We start from the raw sequence: 25,918 nt of genomic DNA, 5'->3' as shown, positions 1-25,918 counted from the left end.
ACACAAAATGGCTCGTTCCACACACACAGAGCCGAGCTTTAATGAAACAGAGAGACCCAGATGTAATAGTACTGCATCATATTATTTTCGAACCAATAATTTTTCAAATTATGATTATTTTATTTTTTTAATCTTTTTTTTTTTTGTATATAACAATTTTTCCTCCTGGTCTCTTTCGCCCCCCCTGGCATGCCTCTGCGCCCCCCAGGGGCTAGGCAGGAATGAGGCACACACACACACAAAACGGGGACATGGTAGACACTAGAGAAGGGGACGTTACAGAGTCCGACTGTTCAATAAATCGGAAGCTTTCCACTGTATAAACTGAACACCTCAATGCAGAAGTCACTCACACAAAGATAAGCTTGAAGTATAAATTATCAATATCGGCTTATCCCAGATATAAGAATAAGCCATAAAGTTCACTGTAAGTCCAGCAGAATGTCTCTCATGTGATTTATTAATGAGCCAAAACAGGATGAATTCACAATGTGCCGATGCTGGCCCAGGAGTTGTGAATCACAGTGAATGAATTGTGCTAATGCAGGGACTAGGAAATGATGTGGCAGCTCTGTAATGTAACACGGAAACACAAAGGGACACATTGCTATGGTAACCTCAGAAGTTTTCACACGGTCAAGATGATGTTTCTTTGTGAAAGTGCTGTGCATGCTGGAGTGCAGAATTATCCTCTAAAGTGCTCTCTGCTTGAAAAACAACAAAAAGCATTGTTGTTTTGGTGGGAGGCAGCAATGCACTTCCTGTGCCTTCCAGAAATTAGAAAGAAGAAAAAATGTGAACAATTCAGACTGGGTTCTTTTTCTTTGCCAGCCAGCCAAATCGCCCAAAAGGTTTTACATGTTACTAATATATCTGTAAGGGCATTTTGAATGACATGGATAAAGCGAACTTACTCAATTTGAGAACCATCTGTTGTCACTCTTAAATATGAAAAATTGGTGCCTACATCCTACATTTCCCACAACATCATGGCCGTGCCCATTTTTGTTGAAAAACATTCGCTGTTTCGCTCATTTGACTGACAGTAAATAGAAATGTAAAGAAAATAAAGAAGCTTTTACTAAACGGAGAAAACTAATTATTATACTGTGCAATGTTTGTATCCCCCGCTGCCAAATGACACTGGTCAGACAATTACATGATGTCATTGGAGATAGATGATCGTCATTGATTTATGGTTGAATTTAAGTCAATAGTTGTTTGGTCAGTCTGCAGGTGGACGAGTGGCAGGCAACAGGCTAACACTTCAATTGGGATTTCCTGCTTGTCAGTGTGTTGTATATTTCAATGCAGTATATATTCATTACTTTGACTTATAAAAGTACAACTTTCTACTTTGACAGTTGACGTTAACCTCATTAGCATCACAGTTCAGATGTGATGAAGTGTTTCCCACAGACGTATATGTATTGACTGACTGGGTCCCATTGGTTCAATCTCTGTCCTCTATGTGAAAGTAAAGATCAAATGAATTTAAGATCTTTTTCGTAGTTTGACGTGCAATACACGACACAGCAGCTTTTTAGGCAAGATTAAACAGCTTGGCGCCAATTTATTCAATTCATTGTTTTCAACAGAAAGAGGACGGGTCGGTGACGTAGCGCTGCTCTCATCTATAGCTGAAAAGGCAATTCTTCAATGTGGCACAGGACTCATTCAGGGAACATACTGCTAAAAGTATGTAGCCCAGAACACTGAGAGAGACGCTTTTCTAACCACATCAATACATAATACATTGGTTCCTTACTGAGGAGTTGGAGGGGTCTGGCCTGACACCTTCAGTTATTCATCTAACAGCTCAGTGTGACTGCTACCATTGCAACAACAAAAAAATGACCCACTGTCAAGAAAGAGACGAATATGACCCTGTCTTGTTTGGTAGACACATTGTGAACCATCGCTGTCAGTGTTAACCCTCGTGACAAATATATTAGTATCAGTGAACAGTGAAGGTGATATAAATGACATGCATTTAAAACAGTCATGCTGGATCACGTGCTGAATCATTTCACATTTTTTTTTTCAAATCATTTCCTGAGTCTTTGAGCGCACTACATTGAATAGCTATTGATAAGAAAAGCAGACTATACACATGCAGTGTCAAAAATAGGAAAGGCTTTCTATTTGAACTTTCTTCACATTGTTTCTGTACAGTTGGAAGTAAGGTTGATGGATAAGCACAGACAACGGTGATCACAGGCCTGATGAGCCATCCACTAAAAGATAAAAAGGGTTGGAGGAAGAGATATGGATAAGTTAAAGAGACATGACTAACAAGATTACTCGCCAGTATCTCCATCTACAGAAGGGCTAGGTGAATGATGGATCTAGAAATGAACACACTCTGCTGCTCAGGGAGGAATCAGTGGTTTCTCTTGGGTCTGCCGTGAAACATCCAATAAAACTTAGCTTGATGTGTGATCTATACCCTCTATTGATCCTCGCCCCAGCAGTTCAAGTTCATTCTAATTTGATGAGTAACCTTAGCAACGAGGAAGGGTGAATAAATCACATGACCGACAAGTTGTTTTTGAATAGAGGTTCATCACAAATACACAGCCAGAACACCCCCACCCCTTCCGCCAGATCAAGTCTAATGACCACTTTCTTTTTCCAGCAGTATGAGTCTTTGTGTCATCATAAAAGGCATCAAGCAGAAAATATACAAACATACTATTTAATTCACATGCAAGGAGACTCAAAGACAGTATAATCACATGACGGTGCGCCCAGAGGGAATGTCGAATCACCCTGGAATTGAAGACGGAGTCGCAATGGCACACTCTTCTATCCTGCATCCCCCTATCCTGGTGCCTTTATCAGTGGAGATCCATAGCTGAAATGGTCACGTCTGAAAAGACAATGAGCTCTGTAGTGTTTCTGAATATTCATGAGATGCTCTGTTTAGAGAGACCGCAATTAGTCTGTATTAGCGCTCTAGTGTACAAGGAGGAAATGATGATGATGGCTGCTCCGTGATGATAGTGATTTAAGTAAACAGATACGTCAAGTTTCCCCTTCAGCGCACTGCAGAGTTTTGAAATGGAGACGGCAAGCGTTTGCTGTTTGCCACCAGTTACAGAGTAAACCTGTTACATACACATCTCTTCACTAAACAGGCCCAGGGATATACCATGTGTTGTCTTTGTCATAAACAAGCTGTTTATCTGTGGAAATGTAGTGTCATAGTGTCGAATACACTATTCTTATTTCCTGGTATTCTTCCAAGAAGCATGGTCTTAAAACTGGAACTATTTATTCCCCATTCAAAATCTATTCATTACGTAAGGGGGCTCATTTCAGGATGTATTCCTGTCCGCTATTATGGCATAAAAGCAGAGTCGTATTTGAAAAACCTATATCAACTGATTGCAATTATGTTAACACACAAAGGCAAACATAAACTCAACCTGCCAACGTACTATTTTTCCTTAACTTTTTACCATTTTTACATTCTCATTGACTTAAAAAATGTTACGAACAAACAAAACTGCCTGTTATATATACATTCAAAAAACATGTGTTTGTGTTATTATTCCACAAATACCATCATAAAGCGTGACACAACCTTGACAGGGTATAGGATTACTCTCTATCAGCAGCAATATCTAGCTTCTTTAGTAGTGTAGTCTAATAACCCCCACCCTATTTTTGAAAGTTATGAATCTGTTCAGAATCTTAAAGAGAAGGCTCATGTTTTTAGATCAATGGATCTCCCCCCCATCCCTACTGCTAACATAGGATCATTTAAGCTCCCATATTCTCTTTATCGCCATCCAAGGCCCATGCAGCCTTCCCTGTGCTGATCAAAGGATCATGTGAATATTTTTCGCCATTATGAAATAAAAGTCCCATCAATTCAGTGCAAGGTCTGGATCCTGATGGCCTTTAACCAGCACTCTGTCTCTTTCATAAATAAGCAATGCCAATAGCAAAATGTCTTGGCTTCACAAAGATCGTACAGTAATCTTCCTGCAGCTGCCTCTCAATGCCTTGGGTTGGATGCTCAATATCAAAGACTCCAGTGTGTCCCAGTGGCAGCTCAACTACTCCAGACCGTGAAATATGGCTTACTACTGCAATAAAATATTCACAAATCACATGGGGGAAGACGCCTCTGTAAAGCAAACCGGGCCATTTCTTACTGTGATTCTCATGGCGCTGTGTAGTGTCACATGCACATTGAAGTGTCACATGCACTCAGACTCTGATCCCTCTGCCAGCATCTGTGTAGAGACACGAGAACTTGAGCAATATGCGTCGCCCTCATCATATCATAGTGTTGCCTGCTGCCGACTGACGCTATAAAGATGCCAAGCATACGGCATGGCGGTTATGTGCGCCGTGCATGCAAATGGAAAGCTGTCAGCATAATCTGAGAAATAGCTTGTACACAGGCTGATAACATCGCACATAGGCAGACAGCGCTGGATTGGATTAGAAGCACAGGCGTTTTCTCCAAAGGTGGAACAGGAAGGGATCGATGCTAGGAGCTTTTCTGATCCCAGTCCAATGAGTGCATTCACTCAGTTTGATTGTAATGGTCGGGTCGTACTCTAAATGTACGGTGCATTAACATTACAGAGTTCACTTTCTCTATGCCTTACTTAAATATTCATAATAGACAATACAATATTTCAATATATTCAGACCGTTATTGAAATAATGATTCATGTGATGCTAGGCTTTGTTCTGTGTACCACATTATCAAAGGTAGAAACGGATACACAAGTGATGATAACCTCAGTGTTCCTCATGATATGTATTTGGGATTGTGTACACTGGTTTTTGCATCTTATCATAAACATTATTGTTTAAATATTTAATGAGGACTGTTTACAACTCCCTCTTTCCCACTCTGTCCAAAAACTGCTGCACAACATGTCTCTTTTTCATCTTAATGAACTCAGTGTTTTTTTTCAGCCCCATTACAAACTTTGCAGCGGTGGCTCATTAATAGTGATGAAGTCAATGAAAACAGAAGTTGAGAAACGAAATGATCCACGTCTGAGTGTTATGAGATAATTGTGTTCAATAGCGGCCATTCTGATGTACAGCTCTATCAACTCAAACTCCTTGTGTGTTAGCCAACATCTTAGACTGTAGTCTAAGCTCTTACTTCAGTACAATCAACCTCGCAATATTACAGAACCAATTTAATATAGTGTGCAAATACTGTATGTAATTATGCTTAATGGAGCCTTTATCATTCTGAGTAAGCTGTTTATTTTGGCACCTAGAATAAGTCTCCATAAGGAGTCATTTAAATGCATAAAATATGCTTTTTCAGTGTCTACCAATATAACTTTCACTTTTTATTCAAGCAAAGAAAGTCAGGTGTGGGCGTAGAGGTCACTGCTTAAATGGAATTATTTTAGCATGTTACAGTGACAGAACTTGAATGATCTGGCTTCCCCTAAACCGCCCTCTCAGCACAAAACTTGGGTTGTAAATGGAATGAGCACGGTGAACCATGGCTGCAGCGTATTAAGTGATATCTCAACGATCAATGAGCTCAAGCTCTACTGTCATCACTGGTATTAGGTTCCCACCCCCCATGAGAGAGTGCTTTGCTTCCTGCTTATTCCTTGGCAGCACCTTAGCTCAACTTGATGCTTCAATTACAGATGACAGTGGAACTGTATCATTAGTCCGGCTTATTGATTATGGTGTGATTCTCTTCCAGTCAGGTATAGCCTCTTTGGAGAACCTGGGGTCAAATTAGAGGATGCATGGTGGAGAATGAAATGTGGGGGGTGTTGTTTCTATTTTCCGATGAATGCATCAGTACTTAATCAACCCCCTTTTGGAATGATTTTCAAATTAAAATCAATTGAGATGCTACCAGATAACTGCGGTGTGTTTTCGAAGGACAACTGGCTGGGTTTGGGGGTGATGGGAAAATGATTTATCCCAACATCAACAGAGTGAGGACCTGACATTAATGTTCACCTTTCTCATTAAAATTCTATTAGCTTAAAATGGTATTACAGAAAAAAAACGAAACAACGTGACGTATGAATGTGTATCTTGGTGTACCTATGGTAAAGGCGGCTAATGTTCAGCGTGATGACGTTTAGCAGAATTATTTAGTCACTCGGAGTCGTTAGCAACCGCTGTTTTCATAAAATAGGAGCTTCTTATATTCACAAGTGGGGTGTTACTATTTACTGATGTATTTTATGTCGTAGAACACAACAGGAACATCTCTTAAGCTTGTTTTAACCAAAGATCTTATTTCAGGGACTACTGAGAACGAAGTGGTAAAATACTGACTCATTTCCTGGGTTTTATGACTCATTCCTATCAAACCTAACAATACCTTAACATAGTCAGAGTACATCCAAGTTTTCTCAAGCAGGTGAAATTGCATAAATAACATAAACTCTTAACCTTGAAGCGCCAAGCATCTGTTTGTAGATGCTTTATGCAAATAAATAAAGGTTCATCTTCTTAGTGAGTAACACCAGCACCATGAAGACTGCAGGTACTTGTAGGAGTTGAACTCATAATTCATCAGCATCTGTGCTCCTGATAAACTGCCCCCCCCCCCTCCCCTTACACAACCCGCTTTGTGCCAGGGGCGGCGACTGTGATGATGACTAATACAAAAACGTCTAATGAAAATTGCATTATCGTAGTCATTACAATGAATTCCTAACTATGACTGGAATCTCTGCACCACACATTACATTCACATTAATGTTCACACATGTTATTGGCATTGTGGTGTGTCAACATGTTTTGCCTCTCTGTGTGGTCCAAGCTGTTAATTGCTGTCTTTTTGTTACTTTGTAACATAATGACTCTGGTTTGTAATACAGCACTGATTTCTTTTGTCTTTTCTGTCTAAAAGTAATCATGATGTTGAGAATTGCTTTGAAAGGTTCTCTCTCCAGGCGCCTCTTCTATCCAATATTTCCCAGGGTATAATTAGCAGGGTTAATGATCTCATTGCATAATGTATTCTTTGTGCTGTTCAAGGTGTCCTCCACAAGATCCACCCTGTTTAGCCTCTTCTGCTCTCCTTCATCAGCCACATTACAATTCATTGTAATAATGTTACGTTATGCTGTATGTCAGGGCTCGACAGTAACGGTTGCCAGGTTGCCATTGGCAACCATTCAGAAAAAATGTCAACCACTTCTTGGCCTTTGGTTGAACTTGCCATCAGTGGCAACCAGTTTTTAACATAAAGAAATAAGGACGGCAAACAGCTAAATGTGCACCCCAAAATAGATAAATCGTAATTATTTGTTGTATTAAGAGTGATATTTAATTATCGTTGTGACCAGTCAGAACCTGATACTTAAGTTGCACGTGCATTGGCGTGATTACGGAGCCAGAAAGCCATGCACGTTTACTCGCGTGCGCGGTGCGCCGTGGGTATTTCTCAATGTCGAGGACGCTTGCTTGGTAGCACATGTTTTCCGAGTCACTTGCTTTAGAAGCGAGGCAAGAATCCTTCCTAGCCGCGGAAAACGAAGAATGGTGGAACAGGCTAACAGGTGTGCAGGTGTGCGTCATATGCGAGGCCCCACATCTTATAAGACTATAATACATATGTATAATATCAGTTTAATAATAAACAAATAATAAACAAATAAGTGCTTAAACATAGTTAACATTGCAGGAAAGCAATATATTAGACGTTAAGTACTTTGTCAGGCTTAATATTTATCTGTAGATACAAATGTCACTGTGTGTGCTGTGTGCTCTGCATGTGTGACCATTAAAGAATCAGAATACCTTTATTAGTTCCACAGAGGGGAAATGTGCAGCGTTACAGCAGGAAAGAGCCACAGACAGCTTAGTGTTGCATATCTTACATGCGTTAAAAAAGTACTAAGTTAGAATAAAATAAACAATATGCTAAAAAAGTACTAAGTTATAATATAATAAACAATATGCTAAAAAAAAGATAAAAAGTTACATAATTTTCAAAAATACAGATCAAAAACAAAACGGCATATATATTTATTTAGTGGCCAGGTATAAATTACACAGTTATTAATGACATATATATATTGCACATATAGCACATATTGCACAAAGTTGGTCTGTATTTAGCAGCAAGGGGTGTTATAGTCTGTGTTGTGGTGTGTGTAGGAGGGTCTTCAAGGGGCAGTGCTGGTTGTAAAGTCTGACCGCTGCAGGAAGGAAGGACCTGCGGTTTCAAGAAGGTTTCATCCCTCCATATTCTTCTTAAAGCTTTTTTCTTATTCAAAATAAGACCTTAACCTAAAGTACTCTTTAATGTTTAAATTAAGCCTTATTAGTTTGTCTGTTTTGCACATCCTCCTATTAATATCTAATAATAAAATAATACAATTCAATAACGTGCTTTGACCACCAGGTGTCCCTTTCTATCAGCTGTGCACGGTTATGGTTTAAATACAGCCTATCTACCAATTGGATCAAATATAAAAGTCAGCCGAATTAGTGTTGATACTGCAAGGAGACGTATTGTGTGAAAAGAAATGTAAGATGTTGTTTAATTGCTTATATATTTATGATCCACGTCACATCTTCAGTTTTGGCGGCAGTTCTCCTGTTTGTCTAGAAGTCTTCTCATCAGGGCTCTATAAATAGAGAATTACGGCAGATATGTAATATTTAATGCAGCCGAACCGTGTATTACAATGCCGTTATGTGATGACTTTCAAAGAAAAAAGCAAGCACACTCGGAATAAAGTATTATTGTATTTTTAAAAAACGTTTTCAGATTTCACATCACATAAACACCAAATCCCAGCATGCATTGCGGATAACCATCCAATCATCGAGCTGAGGATCTTGCCTACGTCTGTTTCCGGTTTCGTTTAATGACCGATGTATTTTGTTATACACACATTCCTTCACATTTACATTTTAATGTGCATTAAAGTATTTCGTGAGGCCTTCTAACATGTTTTTAAATATAACTACGGTTGTAGTTGAATAGTTTGTAAATTAACATGAACCGAAGCTGTTGCTTGGCAACTCAATCGCACAACGTCACGTCCGTTAATTCCACATCCACACGCATGGATTAACATCGATTTAATACATTAATGTAGCCTTTGTTTATGCTAAAAGAGGTGTCGACCAGCTGGGGCAACAAGAAAATCGCTGTAATCGAGTGTGACTATTACAAAATAAATCATTACGTCGGGGTAGCATTTGCTTGGTATTTCCGGTTATTTCTCCACTGGTTAACATGGGTTAACAATACCGTGTAGCTGTCACGTTTGAAGGGGACGAAACCGTGACATCTTCACGTCTCCCAGCATGGTAAATCGTCACATGTTCACGTCTTGCCGTGATACCGGGTTGGTATGATGAGTTCCTGGTTGGGCGAAGAAGGTGTACAGACTCTCAGCGACCCCCCCTCGGGACCCGCACTTTGGGAACCCCTATACTTGTATGTTATGTTATACTGTTAATATATATGTTATACATTATTTTCTATTTTGCAGTGGTGGAGAAGTAATAATAATAATAATAATAATAATAATGCATTACATTTTTTATTAGAGCGCTTCTACAGGTGCTCAAAGCGCTTTACACATTACACATATTAGACATGTAAGAGTCATTACTGCGGACATTACCCACAGGAGCAAATGCGGGTAAAGTGTCTTGCCCAAGGACACAACGGCCTGACGCAGTGGCGGCCGAGGCGGGATTTGAACTGGAGTTCACCAACGCCCTTTGATCTGATGACCAACGCTCTAACCACTGCGCCAAAACTGCCCCAAGTACTTAGTAAAATAAAAATAGCAATACTACAGTGAAAAATTACTGTTAAGTAAAAGTCCAAAAGTATAGTGTTCATGACAGCTGGTAAATGTGGAGCTAATTTGTATTCCTTTATATACTGCTGCTAGATATCTTAACCTATAATGATATGCCATTTTATTTTTGTATTAGCTTATTATCTTATCCTATAAAGCAGCTGAACATTTCATTAAAATGTTGTGAAATAAAAAGCTAAATATTGGCCTCCAGAATGTGGAGTATAAGTATTAGGTAGCATATTTAAAAATACTAGGCAAGGCAAGGCAAGGCAAGGCAAGGCAAGGCAAGGCAAGGCAAGGCAAGGCAAGGCAAGGCAAGGCAAGGCAAGGCAAGGCAAGGCAAGGCAAGGCAAGGCAAGGCAAGGCAAGGCAAGGCAAGGCAAGGCAAGGCAAGGCAAGGCAAGGCAAGGCAAGGCAAGGCAAGGCAAGGCAAGGCAAGGCAAGGCAAGGCAAGGCAAGGCAAGGCAAGGCAAGGCAAGGCAAGGCAAGGCAAGGCAAGGCAAGGCAAGGCAAGGCAAGGCAAGGCAAGGCAAGGCAAGGCAAGGCAAGGCAAGGCAAGGCAAGGCTATTTATATAGCACCTTTCAGCCCCAGGCAATTCAAGGTGCTTTACAAAAATGAAAGACATTCAGACAAAGGCATTTAAAATCAGTCATTAAAAAGAAAAGCTAATAAAATAAACATTAAAAGATAAAAGTTACAGTGCAGTCTAAGATATGAATAGTTCAATTCTTTCGGTTCTTGATTTTTAATTTATTCACAGAACCTCCCTTTGGAAATCCGAACATTTCCGTCCCGATTGTTAATTTAGACTGATTGTTTTCACCATGTTATGCTCGCATGACATCCACAATCTGACCCTCAGGAGGGTGTACTAGCCCCCTACTCTGCTTTGCGTTCCATAACAAAGTCTTTAAGTGTTACCTGAACACCCCGTGTTACCAAAACACTATTTTTCACCCGTCGGTGATGTGATACTTGTTCCTCAGTACAAATCACCCAAAAACTGATCGTAAACCCTGGCTACGACGGATATCCCAAATATCCTACTTTCGAGCAGTCCCTCTCATAAATGTCATGGAGTTTAATTACGTTTAAATTTAAAACATTAAAAGAAAAAAATACATGGATAAAAGTTACAGTGCAGTCTAAGATATGAATAGTTCAATTAAAAGCAGCGACAAAAAGAAAAGTCTTCAGCCTGGATTTAAAAGTAGTCAGAGTTGCAGCGGACCTGCAGGTTTCTGGGAGTTTGTTCCAGATATTTGGAGCATAGTAACTGAACGCTGCTTTACCATGTTTAGTTCTGACTCTGGGGACAGAAAGCTGACCAGTCCCTGAAGACCTGAGAGATCTGGATGGTTCATAATTTAGCAGGAGGTCAGAAATGTAATTTGGGCCTAAACCATTCAGTGCTTTATAAACCAGCAGCAGTATTTTTGAAATCTATTCTTTGACACACAGGAAGCCAGTGTAAAGACTTCAGAACAGGAGTGATGTGATCCACTTTCTTAGTGTTAGTGAGGACTCGAGCAGCGGCGTTCTGAATCAGCTGCAGCTTCCTAATATATTTTTTAGTGAGACCTGTGAAGACACCATTGCAGTAGTCGAGTCTACTGAAGATAAAAGCATGGACAAGTTTTTCGAAATCCTGCTGTGACATTAGTCTTTTAATCCTAGATATATTCTTTAGGTGATAGTAGGCTGATTTTGTAACTGTTTTAATGTGACTGTTGAAACTCAGGTCAGAGTCCATGACTACACCTAGATTTCTGGCTTTATCTGTTGTTTTGAACATTGCAGACTGAAGCTCAGCGCTCACTTTTATACGTTCTGACTTTGCTCCAAAAACCATTACCTCAGTTTTATCTTTGTTTAATTGGAGAAAGTTCTGACACATCCAGTCATTGATTTGTTCAATGCACTTACTCAGTGTTTGAATTGGAGCATAGTCTCCTGGTGAAATTGTTACGTAAATTTGTGTGTCATCTGCATAGCTATGGTAACTTATTTTGTTGTTTTTCATTATCTGAGCCAGTGGTAGCATGTAGATGTTAAAGAGAAGAGGCCCCAAGATGGAGCCTTGAGGAACCCCACATGTCATATTTGTCAACTCTGATGTGTATTTATCTATAGAAACAAAATTGTTTCTGTCCTTTAGGTAGGATTCAAACCAATTTAGAACTGTTTCCGAAAGTCCCACCCAGTTTTCCAGTCGGTCTAGTAATATGTTGTGGTCAACAGTGTCAAACGCAGCACTGAGATCTAATAATACTAACACTGAAGTTCTGCCACTGTCTGTGTTTAAGTTGATGTCATTAAAGACCTTTACAAGAGCAGTCTCAGTGCTGTGGTTTGGACGAAAGCCTGACTGGAACACATCGAAACAGTTATTTAAATGCAAGAAATTACTCAAATGTTGAAAAACAACTTTTTCAATGATTTTACCTAGAAATGGGAGGTTTGATATGGGCCTGTAATTGTTCATTACTGAAGCATCTAGATTATTCTTTTTTAAGAGCGGTTTAATGACTGCAGTTTTCAGGGCCTGTGGAAAAATACCTGAGTGAAGAGATTTGTTTACTATATGAAGTAGATCTGAGGCCATGCAAGGAAAAACATCTTTGAAAAATCCTGTTGGAATAATATCAAGGCAGCAGGAGGAGGATTTCAGAAGTTGTATAATGTCCTCTAGGTTTTTATCATTAATCTGATGGAATTGTGTCATGGTGTTTGAATTGATGTTAAGTGGACACAGAGACAACACATTTGCTGTTCCTGATGCAGAGGCACTGACTGCTTGTCTGATTTTCTGAATTTTGTCAGTGAAAAAGGAGGCAAAATCATTGGATAGAAATTCAGAGGCTACTGACACTGGGGGGTTAGTTAGTCTGTCGACGGTAGCAAACAAGGCACGTGCGTTGTTTTTGTTTTTGGTAATGATGTCAGAGAAGAACGATTGTCGTGCGTTTTTCAATTCCAAATTATAAAGGCCAAGTCTCTCTTTATAGATTTCAAAGTGAACCTGGAGATTTGTTTTTCGCCACCTGCGTTCAGCTTTTCGACATTCTCTTTTTTCTGTTTTCACGGTCATGGCCTTTCTCCATGGAGATATTTTCTTGCCAGACACTTCCTTTACCTTAGTTGGAGCAATGGCATCTATAACATTTTTAATTTTTGAATTAAAATGATCTACTAGCTCATTTACTGAGATGTTAGCAGGGGCAAGTGTGGAAGAAAAATTCTGAGTAAACATTTTCCTAGTATTTTCAGTTAAATATCGCATTTAGTACCTCTAAATGTTACAATAGTTGAATAAATGTACTTTGATTTGCATTCTACCTGTGCTATTGTGTATCTGTATCATATTGCTAAGTTAGTGCTGCAGCTAATGATTATAGACTAATCTACTGATTATTATCGCTATAATTGATTTGTCTATCAAATCCAGAAAAAAAGTGAAAAATATTCATCCTAGTTTCTCAAAGACCAAGGATATATCTTAAACTTAAAGATACTCAGTTTAATTTGATTTAAAACTAGATCATTTCAAATATTTTTGGGAAGCAGAAAACCTAATTACTTGAATTATTCTACTATCAAAATAGAAGACGATTATTATTATGTCAATCAAATAATCAATAAGTCGACTAATTGTCATTACCTAATTATACTTATCAGTTGGTGTGTCTGCTGACGTGTCACCCTACTCACCACTTTCATGATAGAGAATCGTCAATGACCCCAGCATCATATTTATATGATTAGGACCTCTTTTATTGAGGGCTGAACAGTGACTTTGGCTCAATGAAATCTGAGTGCATGGACACACATGCACACCCTCTTAGACACACACTTTCCATACCCTTGACATTGGCTTTGTGCCAATATCAGCTTCTCCACAGGAGCCAATCTCCCACCGAGGCCCCCTGTGGAGCCTACTCAGCATTTCATGGTGGTGTGTCAGCAGCTCCCAACCCCTACGGATGAAAAAAATAAATATAAATATGTCCCCCACTGTCTCCCCGGAAGATCAAATTCACTCAGGGCTTCGTCCGAAGTATTTTGCGCAGCATCCACTAAAACCTGAGAGCGGCTGGTGAAGCAGACATCGTGACTGCTGTGAAACACATTCTCTACAAATACCATGGGCAGCGCTCTTTCACTAGTCATAACGGGTTGGGAGGGTTACTTTAACAATGTTTAGTTATAGTTAAAAAAGAGAAAATAAATATCAATAACATGTTATTTTTCTTAAGTGTATTATGTAAGACAACAGAACAATGTGACCTTAGAAAAGAGGAAACCAAGATATTTAGGATCAAAAATGATTCTATTGATGGGAAAACCTGCCTTTCATGAAGCATATTCAGGCAGCAGCCACAGCAACAATAAAACACATGAGAGATTTAAAGAGGCCCTATTATGCTCATTGGGGTTTCTCTTTCCTGTAGTGTGTTCCGTAAGTTATTGCCTGAAACACCTCCATTTGACTCCTTTGTTTACTTCTTTAAGTGCCGTGCCTTGCCTTGCCTTGCCTTGCCTTGCCTTGCCTTGCCTTGCCTTGCCTTGCCTTGCCTTGCCTTGCCTTGCCTTGCCTTGCCTTGTCTTTAACATAGTGTGATAGGCTAAGGGGCAGGCCATCTCCAAGCCGTTTACTAATCATAACAGAGCGGCCAGCTAACCAATCAGAGCAGACTGGGCTCTGGTTTCAGACAGAGGGTGAAAAGGGGTGCTGCAGCACAGGCAGTATGAGAAAAATAAAGAGCTTTTTGAACATTAAAGCATGGAGACATGTCCTAGTAGAGACACTACATGCTGATATACACCTGAACATCAGCAGGAGAGGACTCTTTAAAGTAGAGACACTACATACTGATATACACCTGAACATCAGCAGGAGAGGACTCTTTAAAGTAGAGACACTACATACTGATATACACCTGAACATCAGCAGGAGAGGACTCTTAAAGTAGAGACACTACATACTGATATACACCTGAACATCAGCAGGAGAGGACTCTTTAAAGTAGAGACACTACATACTGATATACACCTGAACATCAGCAGGAGAGGACTCTTTAAAGTAGAGACACTACATACTGATATACACCTGAACATCAGCAGGAGAGGACTCTTTAAAGTAGAGACACTACATACTGATATACACCTGAACATCAGCAGGAGAGGACTCTTTAAAGTAGAGACACTACTGATATACACCTGAACATCAGCAGGAGAGGACTCTTTAAAGTAGATACACTACATACTGATATACACCTGAACATCAGCAGGAGAGGACTCTTTAAAGTAGAGGCACTACATACTGATATACACCTGAACATCAGCAGGAGAGGACTCTTTAAAGTAGAGACACTACAAACTGATATACACCTGAACATCAGCAGGAGAGGACTCTTTAAAGTAGAGACACTACATACTGATATACACCTGAACATCAGCAGGAGAGGACTCTTTAAAGTAGAGACACTACATACTGATATACACCTGAACATCAGCAGGAGAGGACTCTTTCAAGTAAAGACACTACATACTGATATACACCTGAACATCAGCAGGAGAGGACTCTTTCAAGTAGAGGCACTACATACTGATATACACCTGAACATCAGCAGGAGAGGACTCTTTCAAGTAAAGCCACTACATCCTGATATGAACCTGAAAATGAGCAGTGGCCTCTCAATGGCCTCTTTAACTCAACAGTTGTGCAGCAAATCTTTGAAGCTGGAAAAGAGTCGTGCATACACAACAAGACAAAAAAACACTCCATGGAATGCTGGTGAACTTCAGCTCTCACATGAAAACCGTAAATGCGGGTACTGAACAATAAACCGTTTGTGAACACGTTAATCGACCGCACTGCAGGCATTTCACCTCGCTGCTTGACTTTACTGGCCATCGTTTCCAGACACGCTCTATGTAGTGATTTCAGTCAGTGTAAAGCTTGTATGACATGAAAGACCTATACAGCCTCCTACTTACTCCTTCTTCCCAGCGTGTGGGAGACAGCCTGGCCGACTGGTGAAGAGAAAGAGAGCCTCTGATGCTGATGTGATGCTTACAGGAAACGCTGTGTCTGCTGTAATTATCCCTTAGAATAGAACAAAGCCCAAATTTCTTTTTGCGCCTGAATCTAAAGAGCAGCTCCTCTCACCAGGCCAGCTAAAGAGAGCCTTTTGTTTTGCATCCCATTATCAGATGACTCGTACTTTGAGGAAGCGCTGTGATCCTGGCGACGATCGATGGTTCAAAAGAAAAACCAGAGTGGATGGGTAATTGTGCTATCTGTCATGTAGAGTCATAGTCCACGTCTTTGATAAGTCATTTTCATTTCTTGGCTTTCCTTTTTTAAATTAGGCCACACGTAGGCCGAGAAATACCATCTGACACATTAACATTTTGTCACCTTTATAGAATAATGTGTATTATTCACCCAAACCCCTCCTACTGTCTTCTTATCAGAGTCTGTCGGATCAGTATATAAAAAGAAGCACATTGTTAAATAGCGCGTTCTGGTAACGTTATTCCAGTTTTTGGCAAGTTTTGGTGAAACAAAGGACGTTGAAGTTACTGATATCACATTGCAAACTGATGTGGGCGCAACGCTGGATAGCTCAGTGGTCAGAGCAGGTGGCCGATATGCAGTGTCTGCTGCTAAGTATCCGGGCTTGGGAGTCGAACCAACGTACTTGATTTACTAAGTTTAAGAATCTGAATTCCTTTATTAGTCTCGGAGCGGGGACATTTAGTGTTAAAGCAAAAGTGGCATAGCAAGTATTAAATAGAGATGAAAAGCACATATTTGTAAGACAATTAAATAAGGACAAATAAGTACACATCCACGGCTGTTCATGGTAATAAAAAGCTAGGTAACATATTAAGGTGATATTAAGGTTTCCTATGTCATCTCCTCTATCTCTCCCCCTTTCAACACTGTATCTCAAATAAAGGATATTCTATTAGATAGTGAGTATATTAATGACACTCACGGAAATATTGTTTTGCGTCGTAGGTGCTGCAACTAACTAAACAAGCCATATTAAGTCAAATGATTGCGTGAAACACTCTTCAAAGTCACTATTACCCCAAACTTGGCCAAGGGGCGGCAGCTGACAGCACCCATCTGTCACTCAAAATGTCCATGCCCTTAATAATGCTTGACTTTAGTTCATAATTAAATGAGTTAGTATTATATAAATTCACTCCTCGCAGAGCTGTCAGCTATGAGTTGATGAGGTTCAGAGACCAAAATCGTGTTTTACCCGTCTGTAAACTTGTTTATTTCTGCTGTAAAGTATAAACATTTAAACATGATTTTGGGCATTGGCTTCATATTCCTGCCCCGGATTTTGCACCTTAAATATGTATAGATATACATTAGATATGTTATCGTAGGGATATCATATACATATTTATCCAGGGCATGAAATGATAAAGTATGTGAGCTAGTGCTCCAAGTCTCTTTTTACTTCATGATGCTGCTTTCATTTTTAATGCATTCTTGCTGAGTAATAGATTATATTTAACATTTCTAATAAGATTTCTCAACTCCTCGAAAAAAAAAACGAATCTTGTGATGTCACTGTAGCCATTACAGGAGAAGCCTGTTGTTGGATGTATCTTTCAAATGGTAAAACGTTATAAGACCACCAACACACGGATCGTCCTCCATGTCTATGGCTGTCAGATTAAGCAGTAAAGCTTATTGTCTCTTTGTTCTCACAAAGTGTGAGAGCAAGGATCTTCCAGCTGGTGTCCATGGGGAAAAAACAATATCAAACATATAGCAAAAATAGATCATAAAAAGCAAGAAGGTGAAGCTAGACTGTAGAAACATTAAGAAAAAACGCTGGAAGGAGGCTCTGCCCAGCGCTTTTATGTCAGAAAAACACTGCAGCTGGAACCAGAACATACCACAATTTCATCCTGAGAGAAGAACCACCACACTTGTGAACTCACCTTGTTGCATTTATTTTCTTCTCTTTAAATACATCATAAGTAGCTATGTTCATGGTACAGTGTCTCTGTGTGGCGGCAGGGTGCACACAGAGCCATGCCATATGAGAGGATTAGCCTTGTACAAAACCCTGAGAAGGGACATCCACTCTGGATTAGCCCATCATCCAGAAAGACACAGACCACACCTTGTGTCTGGAAACAAAAATATCATTGTGGAGTTTTTTCCTGCTCATCCAGCCCGGGCGGGCAGAGGTCAGCTGTCAGTAGGTCTGCTGGGGGGGGGGGGGGGGGGGGGGACCAGCATGGGCCGTCGTCTCTCCTTATCACTCCTTGTCTACACGGGGGGGGGGGGAAACTGAGCAGATCAGGATGTAAGCTTCAGAAGATGATTGACTTCTAAGGAGGAGCGGCATGAGTTAGCGTCGTGCCTGCTGCGCTCACATCTGCCTATGGCACACACACACACACACACACACACACACACACACACACACACACACACACACACACACACACACACACACACACACACACACACACACACACACACACACACACACACACACAGCAGAGGCAAGTCGCAATCAGTAACAAAGAGGATCAGGAGGAGGTGGGTCAGTGGGTAGCCCATCATCTCATCAGCGCACATTGGTACGTGCAGTACATAGCAATATCCTGACTGATTTCTCTGGCTTAAATCAGAAGTATCGCACAAAAATAATGTGTCACTTCAGTCCAAACCTTTTAGATACATTAAGAAAGAAAACATTAAAAAACATTGTTCCACCAATGCAATCTAAAGTGTGGCTGCAAGAAGTTTATTTCTGGGTAAGGCGGCAACACATCCAACCTCTCAAAACATTTGCTACTGTCACATAAAATCAGAGTACAGGAATGTACAGTCTTCAAGCCTGTGTTGTCAAATGTGTTTTTCATTGTTTGTTCAGTACTAAAAGGTCGAAGTCCCACAATTGAATTTAATATTCATTTGACATGTTAACTATATCATGAATCGCTTCATGGGAGTAATTGCGGGATGATTCAATTTGTCCCTTATGCAACATGAAAGTATCACGTTATGTATCGGTCGAGTATCGGTATCGTTCAGTGGTATCGGTATCGTAAAAAAGTCAACGATATGCAACCCTAGTACCGATTAATCATTTTGGCAGAATGTGTTACGTTTTATATGGACATAAAGTAACATATGGCGAAAAAGTAATGCATATATTTACTGTATACATATTTTGAATTGGTCTTTGTACTATGACTGTTAGTCCTTATTACATTTACTGTAGATGTTAAAATTACTTTTACTCCTTGTTCACAATCTCGCAAAAATATTTAAATATATTGAATCGTCCTGAAACTAATCAAAATTGCCAGATTGTTGCCCAACACACATAATATCATTTCTAATATTATAATCCTAAAAACGTAGAACTTTAATATTTAGGATTCACGGATGTGAATGAGCCCGTCCTATCAGTCTGTAAGGCTAAAGCTAGCTTAAAGAGCCTGTGACACGAGTTTCCCCCATCATTCAAACCCATCAATTTGAGTAAATATTGTCCCCTTGAAAACCGTTACTGAACTGATTTTGGATATTTGTACTTTGATAACCATTAATCTGCCCTTCAATGTTGACCATTTTCTGGATCTTCTTGGGGATTCTTCAAATCCCGCCAAATTATGTGTGACGTCATTGCGGGCACAGCGCTCCAGCTGCACCGTTCCGGATCCCAGCATCTGCATGTAAACGCACGATGGCGCACACAGCAGCAAGCTCAGACAGCTCAGACAGTTTAATTTTGAACGTGTCTGAGAGCTCATATGAGGCTGAAGGATCGCTTTATGTTGTATCTGTTAGAAGATTAGGAATGAGGTGCGTCAATATGGGCGATCATACGGTCATGTAGCCAGTGGTGGAATGGGACTAAAAATCATCCCGGGACTCTTGACCGGCCCACTTCGGTACCGCTAGTAAATTGTCAACGGGGGTAGTGGGGGATGTGCTAGTGACTTATCCGACCGGCCCACTTCGGTACCGGCCCATCGGGATTCGTCCCGATGGCCAGTCCGCCACTGCACCCAGCCCAGCCCACGTAAACTGTCAACGGGGGGAGCCTCGCTGCGGGGAAACGGTGGACCTAGTGTCCCGATCGGAGTGCGAATAATAATAATAATAATAATCCGTGCATTTTATCCATTCATTTCCCCAACATTGTGGTAAACAAACCACACGTTTAATCCATGTTGGTGTACTACAACTACAAAAAGCATCGGTTTGTTTTCTCATCAGGAAATGCAGACCGGCTCAAACAAACTATTTTTAATCATCATTAGATCTCACGATCATTTAATGTATCATATGTTCACCGAATTGACATGAAAGCACTAATAAATGTAGTTTCATCCACTTGAGTTTACAACTACAAAAATAATCGATTTGTTTTTATATCACATTTATACAAATTCAGCAGCTCTCACTATCGATTTTTAATCCTAATTTAATCATCATCTTCATCACCACGATTATTTATGTTTATGTTCGCCGAATTGACATGAAAGCATTGACAAATATGAATATACTGCAGTGACGTGCGGTGAGGTTCATGGCTGGTGAGGCACTGACTCTTTCAGAGTCAGATTTACAAATATCATATTTTGACCTTAATCGACATATTCGGTTATTTTCAAAAGCTTTTTTAGTCTGATGCTTCGATTCATTTTAAAGAGCCCGTTCAACAAAAATGATACCCAACATCTAAATATTGGATTGTTCTTTCTTAGTAAGATCCCATTTTCATTACAATTGTGGTCTTACCTTGACTTGAAGATTAAGTCCATGCTATTCTTCTGGACAACATCTCTATTACTTTTTTGTAAAAGTCCTCCTTATCTTCCTCTAGTTTCAAAAGTCTAGTTTGTTGTTTGCGTCGCGTCTACCGCCATGGTCTACCCCGTCTCTACTTGGAATAACAGTAGCAACAATAACCTGTGGGCTCACTTGCGCCCCCTTCAGTGCGGCAGAGGTTATGGCTGCCTCCCCTGGTGCTTTTTTCATTGCCGTTGTATGATGAGACCAGCGAGCCTAAATATCATATACGTGAAATAAGTTATTTAAAGACTATGGATGGCGAGGATACATGTAATAAAGGGATCTACAAACATTACATTGGTGACATACAGTGAGATGGTGCAGGCATGCGCTTAGGGCCCGCTTTCCAGCCAGTTTCTGTGGGGTGACACATTCTGAGGTGAGGCAGAGCTCATCTGTGCCTCACCTCACCCCACAGTAACTGGCTTGAGCGCGCTCACAAAATAAGTGCCCGCGTTAAATTAGTGCCCGCGCTCCAGCCAGTTACTGTGGGCTTACGAGAGGCAGAGCTCGTCCCTGCCTCACTTCTCATCGCTACCCGTAGTTGTAGCGGAGGAGCTCTGCAAATTTGCTGATTTTGACTATAAAAAGCTATTGGAATCAAACATAAATCACATTTACAACACAGATCAGTGGAGACATTTTGTTATTATTACTATTTAGTTTTTCTTTAGTTGTTTTTCCGTTACATTGGAGTTTGACAGGTGAGGCTCTGCCTCCCCTGACTGCACGTCGCTGATATACTGTAGTCAACTTCATTACAACGTTATTAACGTGCCTAAACTCAGTAATTCACCATTTCTACGCATGACGACACACTTTGTCCGTGTTTGGCTCTCTCGCCGCACAGTGAAGCGTTTGACGTCACTTCCGGCTTCCCCCAAAACTTCAAAATGAGTCGAAGGAATTTCCCCGCGATGTTCGAAATTATTGATATTTATCGGAACGGTATCGCACCTTCTTTTTTAAACTGACGGTTCGAGATGACTAGTAGCCCAATATTTCATTGCACAACAGTTGTTGGGATGCTGTCACAGGCTCTTTAAGTGTAGAGCTTACAGTAGCGAGGTGTCGCTTATCCAATTTCCCAGCTGTTTATTATTTATACCATAACTCGCCTCTAGCTGTCATCAGTAAAGCCACTTTGAATGTTATGACTGAAGATAATTGAGTAACATCAAGTAAACAAGAAATATGAAATGCAAAATGCACACAAAATGCAGTACAGTGATTTGGTTTGATTATATGAATGCAGAAATGAGCTACATTTGAGATAATGCACCATAACTAAAATATCATATAACTTGTTGCATTATATTATACAGGTTTTTGTTCCCGTTTCTACCAGGCTGTTTTCCTCCCCTCTCCTAACCATCCTCCCTCTCAGAAGTGAAGTTAAATCTGTACCACACGCAGGACAACTCATCCGTCAGCAGAACATCCACTGAAGAAGGGATGAACCGAGACGTCTAACTGTGCCCTTACACAAACTGATACAACAACATCCACTCTGATGAAGGATTTCAGTGCTTTGGGCTGGGGGTCTTGATTCCACTCTGATCCTCCGACTAGATCAACTTCAAGTCCAAATTAAACATTTTTATTTAGATATCATACTCCTTTCTTATTTCTTCTAGTTCGTTTGCAAAAACGAAAGCATTCAGCCGTTGATCTTGATAACACCTCTGCTGGCTTCATTAAACGTGTCCGAATATCTGTGACAGCTATCACAAATTGTAATACTTTTCCACGCACACAATGTTTTATGTGTATAAAGTTTGATGTTATGAGACACAGTATGAATAAGATATACTTTATTAACCCAAATTGGGATTTCTTTTGGTATTTTTTTGTAAAACAAGTATTGCACATAATTAGAAATAAAAGAGTAGAAAATAAACAGTTATACAATTTTTAAAAAATCGGTTATAACTTACATTTATTATTTTCAATGATATATTAAATTAAATATAGATGTAAAATGAACAGTGTAGTATATGAAGTTTTAAAAAATAAATTTTAATTTCATTAGTTCAACCGCTTCATAAAAATATGAGTAGACAGAACCAGAATATAATCTATTGCTTCTCCATGGTGTTCCGGTTTTTATTCAAGTGGAAAACATCCTTTTTTCTCTCCATTGATTCCAAAGCTAGGCCTTTACCGTAATCAATCTCACCAATACTACAGCCAGAAAGTATAAGGACAATGATTTATTTTATGCTTTTGGCTCATAGTCCAGCAATTGGGTTTGCAAATGAAACAGTAACTATTAGGTATACGTGCTGAGAAGTGCTCAAATCTATAATAGGAGAGCTGCTCAGGAGCACTTTTTAGCCACGCGGCATTTCTCTAGAATAATGTCAATTGATCACTTTGCTCCACTGATATATGTAATATCTAATATTACATTACATTACATTACATTGCATTTAGCTGACGCTTTTATCCAAAGCGGCTTACAATAAGTACATTCGACCAGGAAGACACAACCTTGAAGAAAACAGAATCATATAAGTACATCAGGTTTCATAGAGCCAAACATTTCAAGTGCTACTCAACTGGCTTTAGATAAGCCAGTCCTTTATTAGTATAAAAGTGCTTCGTTAATAGTTCTAACGCTCGAAGTGGAGTCGAAAGAGATGAGTTTTCAGTTTGCGCCGGAAGATGTGTAAGTTATCTGCTGTCCTGATGTCAATGGGGAGCTCATTCCACCATCTTGGAGCCAGGACAGCAAACCCACGTGTTTTCGCGGATGGGAACTTGGGTCCCCCTCGCAGCGAGGGCGCAACGAGTCGTTTGGCTGATGCAGAGCGTAGTGCACGTAATATATCAGGATCGTCAGGATCGTCATTAAAATGTGTACAGTTAATCCGTAATGGCCGAAGGACGAGTAATCTTGGATTTGGTGATCCCCTGGGCCCAGGAGTTCAACACTTTTAATCTCAATCAGATCCGATCAGATTTTGAAATCCCATTTTTTGTGATCCAGGATCAGACAAATCGGACACATTTTGTCCCTGGAGTTCAAAGCAATTCAGGATAGGATCACCCTGATCCAGATTACGACTTTTCAAGATGACTAGATCCTGAATATCAGTGCTTTAATCCTACCAATCGCCATCTAGTGGACATGAAAAATAATACAAGGAAGACAAGAGACCACATTGCAGAGACATCTATTGTCCGCAATTACTTTTGAAAGGTGATGACAGATGATGGACTTTTTTTGTTGAAGATATTTTTTATTTAATCTAAATTACATTTGTGATTGACAATCTTTGTTGTGATACTTTTATGAGCATATACATTTATGTCATCAACATTTGGTTTAAAACAAAATAGGCCACCACAAACGTGAGCAAAAAATGGAAAATAAAATGTATTTCCCATGAAGGCTAAAAATAGTGTATTATTTCCGTTAACAAACTTTGCCATCTAATTTAAATTGAAACATATTTTAAAATAAATTGTACAGTAAATTTTGCTCTGGTAATCCACTGGAAATCCACCCCTCTGGTGGGATCAGGATAATCCAGTTTTTTGGGATCAAATTGATCCCAAACCTGTGTTGTCGGTTTGAACTACCCGTTTTGAAGATGTGATCCAGATTAAAGCTTGGATTGGATTTCCTGATCTGATCGGATATCAAAGTGATCCTAATCCTGTTTTTTGGTTTTGAACTCCCCAAAATCCAAATCTGATTTGATCAGATAGGGATTAAAAGTTTTGAACTCTTGGGCCCTGACGATTCATCTAGCACCACCATGAGGCACCACATTGGTTCTGTACCTTAATACACGTCGTTTATCATCAGGACATTTCAGTCACTACAATCTTGAAAAGCATGCCAATCTCAAGATCCCAATATTTCCTTTCTGCTTCCTAATTTTGTATCCATGGTTGTGTAGTTCAGAGGATTGAGAATCAGTGTTTCTACACATAAGATTATAGGGGAGATGGTTTGCCGACTAAAAAGCTGTTTAAAAGTGGTCCACTTTGGTGTTTCTGTACAGTTTTATATGCCTTTTGGAACTGTACTCGAGATACACAATGTACACAAAAAACAAACAAACAAACTGGACTTTTGTTGAATTTTCCTCCGATCTAGGCTTCAATCCCTGATATGAAAGCCTCCTTAGTTGTGTTATTTAGGACTATGCTGAAGGAAATTGATGTTATTACAGACAGAACAATTAAGACTTTTTTTGAAGACAGAATTGTATCGATTGGCCAAGTCCGTCACCTGACCTCCTTCTAGCTGAGCATGTGTTGATAAAGACTAGGCAAAAAACGAAAGTATTAAAAAGTAAAGATACTTGCAGTACAGTTGTGGAGCATCTCCAGGGAATGAATTGCTGGTGTGTGTGGGTTGTAGACTTCAGCCAGTTATTGATGCAACGGATTTGCTACTAACCATTAAATGCGATGACTTTATGTTAACTGGTCCAATAACTTTCTTTCCCATAAAAGAAGGGGGACTGTGCAAACCAGAAATGTTTTTCCTCCACCGTTCATTTGATGTAGCTGTGAACACCTTCAAAGTCATGCTTAAAGTCAGCACATTACCCTCATAGTGATGTTAAATGAGTCGAACCAAAAGCAGAGATTTCTCCGTGCTGATACGTTATGATTGAATTCTTCCCTCTCTTTTTCTTCACAGTGAACTTTGACCACTTCCAGATATTACGGGCCATTGGGAAAGGAAGCTTTGGAAAGGTAATGTGACCTCCATTTTTCATTCAGTGGATGTGCGTGTTCTGTTCCCTCGTTTAGCTGCAACAGTCATTATCTCTGCTGAAGAATCAGAGGGGCAAGCAGAACGGCTGTGAGAGATTACACTGCTATCTCATGATATTATGGTGTTTAAAAGATAAATAATGTTTCTATTTTAATAATAGTTATAAATATGGCTTATGTAACACTTTCTAAAGTCATTTAGAGGAGAGCCAATTTACTTTTAAGCTAATGCCAGCCAACCTGTTGGGAGTTTTGACACAGCGTCAAAATTACAGAGCAGCACTACACTGCGGCTACATTTGTCATCAATTGTTCACGCTTCATACAGCATGAAGGGAAACTTGGCATGTGTGTTTTGAAACCAAATGACTGTAGTTCTTTTAAAACTGTTCTCAGTGGCCAATATCACCATTGGTGGCCATTGTTGAGAAAACTGAAATTTGTTAGCTGAAGAACTCCTTTGTGTTCGTATTGAACGCCTTTGTGAGACTTTAGTAATGAATTCACGGCCGTGTGTG

At 39.8% G+C, this 25,918-nt stretch overlaps 1 protein-coding gene across 1 annotated transcript in view; it reads left to right on the top strand.

Moving 5' to 3' along the window:
• LOC117550871 (serine/threonine-protein kinase 32C) overlaps positions 1–25,918 on the top strand; it is a 141,046-nt gene that overhangs the window by 26,216 nt on the left and 88,912 nt on the right. The window contains exon 2 of the mRNA XM_034223440.1: positions 25,324–25,379. Coding sequence (XP_034079331.1) covers positions 25,324–25,379 — 56 coding nt within the window. The remainder of the gene's footprint in view (positions 1–25,323; positions 25,380–25,918) is intronic.

Source organism: Gymnodraco acuticeps, unplaced genomic scaffold, assembly GCF_902827175.1.
Source record: "Gymnodraco acuticeps unplaced genomic scaffold, fGymAcu1.1, whole genome shotgun sequence".
Taxonomy (NCBI): domain Eukaryota; kingdom Metazoa; phylum Chordata; class Actinopteri; order Perciformes; family Bathydraconidae; genus Gymnodraco; species Gymnodraco acuticeps.
This window is presented reverse-complemented; position numbering and strand designations above follow the sequence as displayed.